This window comes from Nelumbo lutea, chromosome 4 (genome assembly GCF_056320005.1).
Source record: "Nelumbo lutea isolate HS-2025 chromosome 4, American lotus-T2T, whole genome shotgun sequence".
Lineage (NCBI taxonomy): Eukaryota > Viridiplantae > Streptophyta > Magnoliopsida > Proteales > Nelumbonaceae > Nelumbo > Nelumbo lutea.
Genome location: NC_142687.1, coordinates 59719453 through 59722554, shown reverse-complemented (window position 1 = coordinate 59722554; position 3102 = coordinate 59719453). Strand labels below are relative to the sequence as shown.

The 3102-nt window shown below is 37.8% G+C and overlaps 1 protein-coding gene across 1 annotated transcript; it reads right to left on the bottom strand.

The window, feature by feature from the left end:
- Nucleotides 1-1276: 1276 nt before the first annotated feature.
- Nucleotides 1277-1894, bottom strand: LOC148860809 (kunitz trypsin inhibitor 5-like). The gene has a single exon (XM_088984967.1). It carries the CDS (start codon nucleotides 1892-1894, stop codon nucleotides 1277-1279), a length of 618 nt encoding a protein of 205 aa, XP_088841093.1.
- Between the last annotated feature and the right edge of the window lie 1208 nt (nucleotides 1895-3102).

Genomic DNA, 3102 nt, shown 5'->3' with positions numbered 1-3102 from the left:
CTCTCAGTTTTTTGTTCTTGGATTCGTATTAAACCTCCTCTGCGAATTGGGCTTCAGCCAGGCTTTTTTGCAAGTTGGGCTTCAGCTGCGGATTGGGCATTCCTACAAATTTTCCCCGATTTCAGGCCCGGATTTGACTTCGATGCAGGCCGAATCTGTGAAAGCCCAAAACTTCAAAGTTGTGGCTTTTTCTATTATCTTTCCTGTGGGTCTTGAATCAGCCCAATCAGAGTTCGGATATGCGAGTTAGGCCCAGATTACTGAACGATGTTGAAACTGTGAAAAATCATCTGATTTGTCTTTCTTTGCTCCTGATGCCTTCTTTCATGCCCTGAACTGAAATACAAGAAATATGAGTCTAATTAAGTACTAATTCAGTATAAAAGACAAAATATTAGGTGATAAAATATGATAGATTTCATTCTCATCACCCTTTCCAAGAATTGACTACCTCATTGATGTCACCTCAAGGCTTCAGCTCTGCATAAGCTTCATGGATGCCTTTTCTAACTATAATCAGATTAGGATGCACCCTAAAAGTGAAGAAAAAACCGCCTTTATCACAATGTATGACACCTATTGTTATAAGGTGATGCCATTTGGATTGAAGAATGACAGAGCCACCTATCATAGGTTGGTCAATAAGATATTCAAAGAGCATATCGGTCGTAATGTTTAAGCTTATATTGATGACATGGTGGTGGTGAAAAATCTCGAAGCCAACCAATACATCACTGACCTTGACGAGGTGTTTGACATGATATATTGAGATATTAGATGAAACTGAGCCCCATTAAGTGTGCCAAAGGAAAATTCCTTTGGGATGACCTCATTGCTCGAATAGTGGCCCTCTGTAATTCATGTCTTTAGTCGGAAAATCAATAAATACCACACACACAAAATAGCGGATGAGTTGGTTTCAACTAACCACCTAACACATTGGGACATGCATTGTTATGGATTATACTTTGGTGACACATTGGTAAAGCTTGACATGCATTGTTATGAATGCAATTAATTATACTTTGATGACACATCAAGAATGGTGTTGAGCCTTTGTTTCAGGGCCATGGAATTTCATTTTAGATTGGGTATAGCCTTTCATATGGATTAGTTATCTTTAAAAGAGAGCCCTCTTAGTCCTTTATTTTCATATATATGTTGCTAAAATACAAATTGTAATATACTGACATACTTCTATATAAATTAAAACAGACAAAGCTTAGAACGAGACTAAGAGTTTGATTGGAATATCAGTTAATTAAGCAGACCCCCATCATGCCTTCTTGAACATGATCTTCAATGGATTATCAGTCAAAGCCAGATGATGGACTCCATCCTTGATAAAAATGCCAACAGCCTTACAGTCAACTTTGCAAGATTTGCAGACGGAAGGACAGAAAACCAGCTTGTAATCATCATCATACTTCTCAATCTTGAACCAACTACTTAAGGTGTCACGACCAGGGTTTCCCAAAACCCCACAAGTTGTAACAAGCTGCTTCCCTATCCATTTGCTGTACTCTCCAACCTTCCAAACCGACGATGATGGCGGATGGGATATTGGAATAGCAAACTTGATATTATGGTCAGTGGACACACGGATGGTATCCTTCTTAGGGTTGACAGGGAAGAATCTCACAGGGAGACCTTTGGATAGCTTGTCGTTATCTTGGACGACACCAAATGGGCATTTGCCATTGTTGGTAGCCTCAAAGGTGAACCCACCACCTTTCTTAGGGTTGGCCGGAAAGATGTAATATTTAACCCCTGAAGAGAGCTCGTGGCCAGCTGTATCGCGTACTGCCGGTGGTGAGGCATCAGCTTTCACCGGAGACAGTTTGGTTCCAAAAGCCAAGAACAAGAGAGAAAGCAAAAGGAAAGCAGTCTTCATTGTCACCTGCTTTCTGTATAAGAAGTGATGACCATGTATGGAAAATTAAGTGAAGAAAAGCATCGAAAAGGTATCATATTTATAGGACACTAGGGCTTCCTTCTGCCTTCTGTTTTTTTTTTTTTTCTTTTACATTAATTATTGTGGGCAAGACCCAATGGAAAATTAAGATTGGTTTTAAACATTCAAAATCAAAAGGCTTGACCCCAGTATTGGTTCTGATACCAAAATCACTAATATCATAGCTAGGCTAGGCTGACGCGAGCAATATCAAATTCTGTTTACGTCTTTAATTTAATTCAATGAATAATTCAACGAAGAATGTGTATCAAATCTTTTGTTTTGTTTGAATATTTTTTCTTTGATGATTTTCCCCATCACGTTGTTTTTGATATCACTCACAGGGAAGTCGAGGTAAATATATACTAGAATGTCCTATGGCTCTGTTCGTTTGTTGGATTTTGAGAGGGGAAGTTGGTCAATGGGATTTTAGTTCCTATTGACCAATTTACTCATGTTCTTTATTGAGATTTATGTGTGGTTTACCAAAAATTTATTTTTCTTATGTATCACTTATCAGGGTAAATGAGACATACATCTCCTAAGTAGAAAAATAAATTTTTCACACAGGAAAAAATTATCAACATTTGGATAGGACAAAATTACCCATTTTATTAATGGTTTTTTTATGACTAAAACAGTCATTATAAATGCACTTACTATGACCGAAAAAAAAACGGGGCCTATATGTGCAACATAAGGGTAAGGGGCCGTTTGATATGTAGAACAGCTGAAGTAGCTCAAATGACTAGCTTGTTGTTTTGCGTTACTTGCTTAAAAGTACTCTGAACTATCTAACAATTACTGAAACTACTACACTTTTTAGAAGCTATAAAGTATCTCTAATTTTTTTGAAATATGACAATATTACCCCTGTGAATCAGCTGTCCAACTCCGTTCAACAATTTCATGTACTTTCTTGATGTAGCCACTGTTCTCGCTTTACATTCATGTCCAGATCAACCATCAGTTGGAGTGCAAGTAATGAAGAATGTAAGGACAAAGAGACAGGTATCTTAGAAACCTAGGCTCCGTTTGATGCAACTTTCCACATGGACTGTCAGCTTTTTAGAAGTCTAAAAACCCGCATTTTGGTTTTTTCCCGTTTGGTTGGAAAAAGATCTAACTACCGAAATCCACAACCCTAA

Coding starts and splice junctions, on each gene's coding strand:
- LOC148860809 (XM_088984967.1), bottom strand. CDS start 1,894: ATGAAGACTGCTTTCCTTTTGCTTTCTCTCTTGTTCTTGGCTTTTGGA.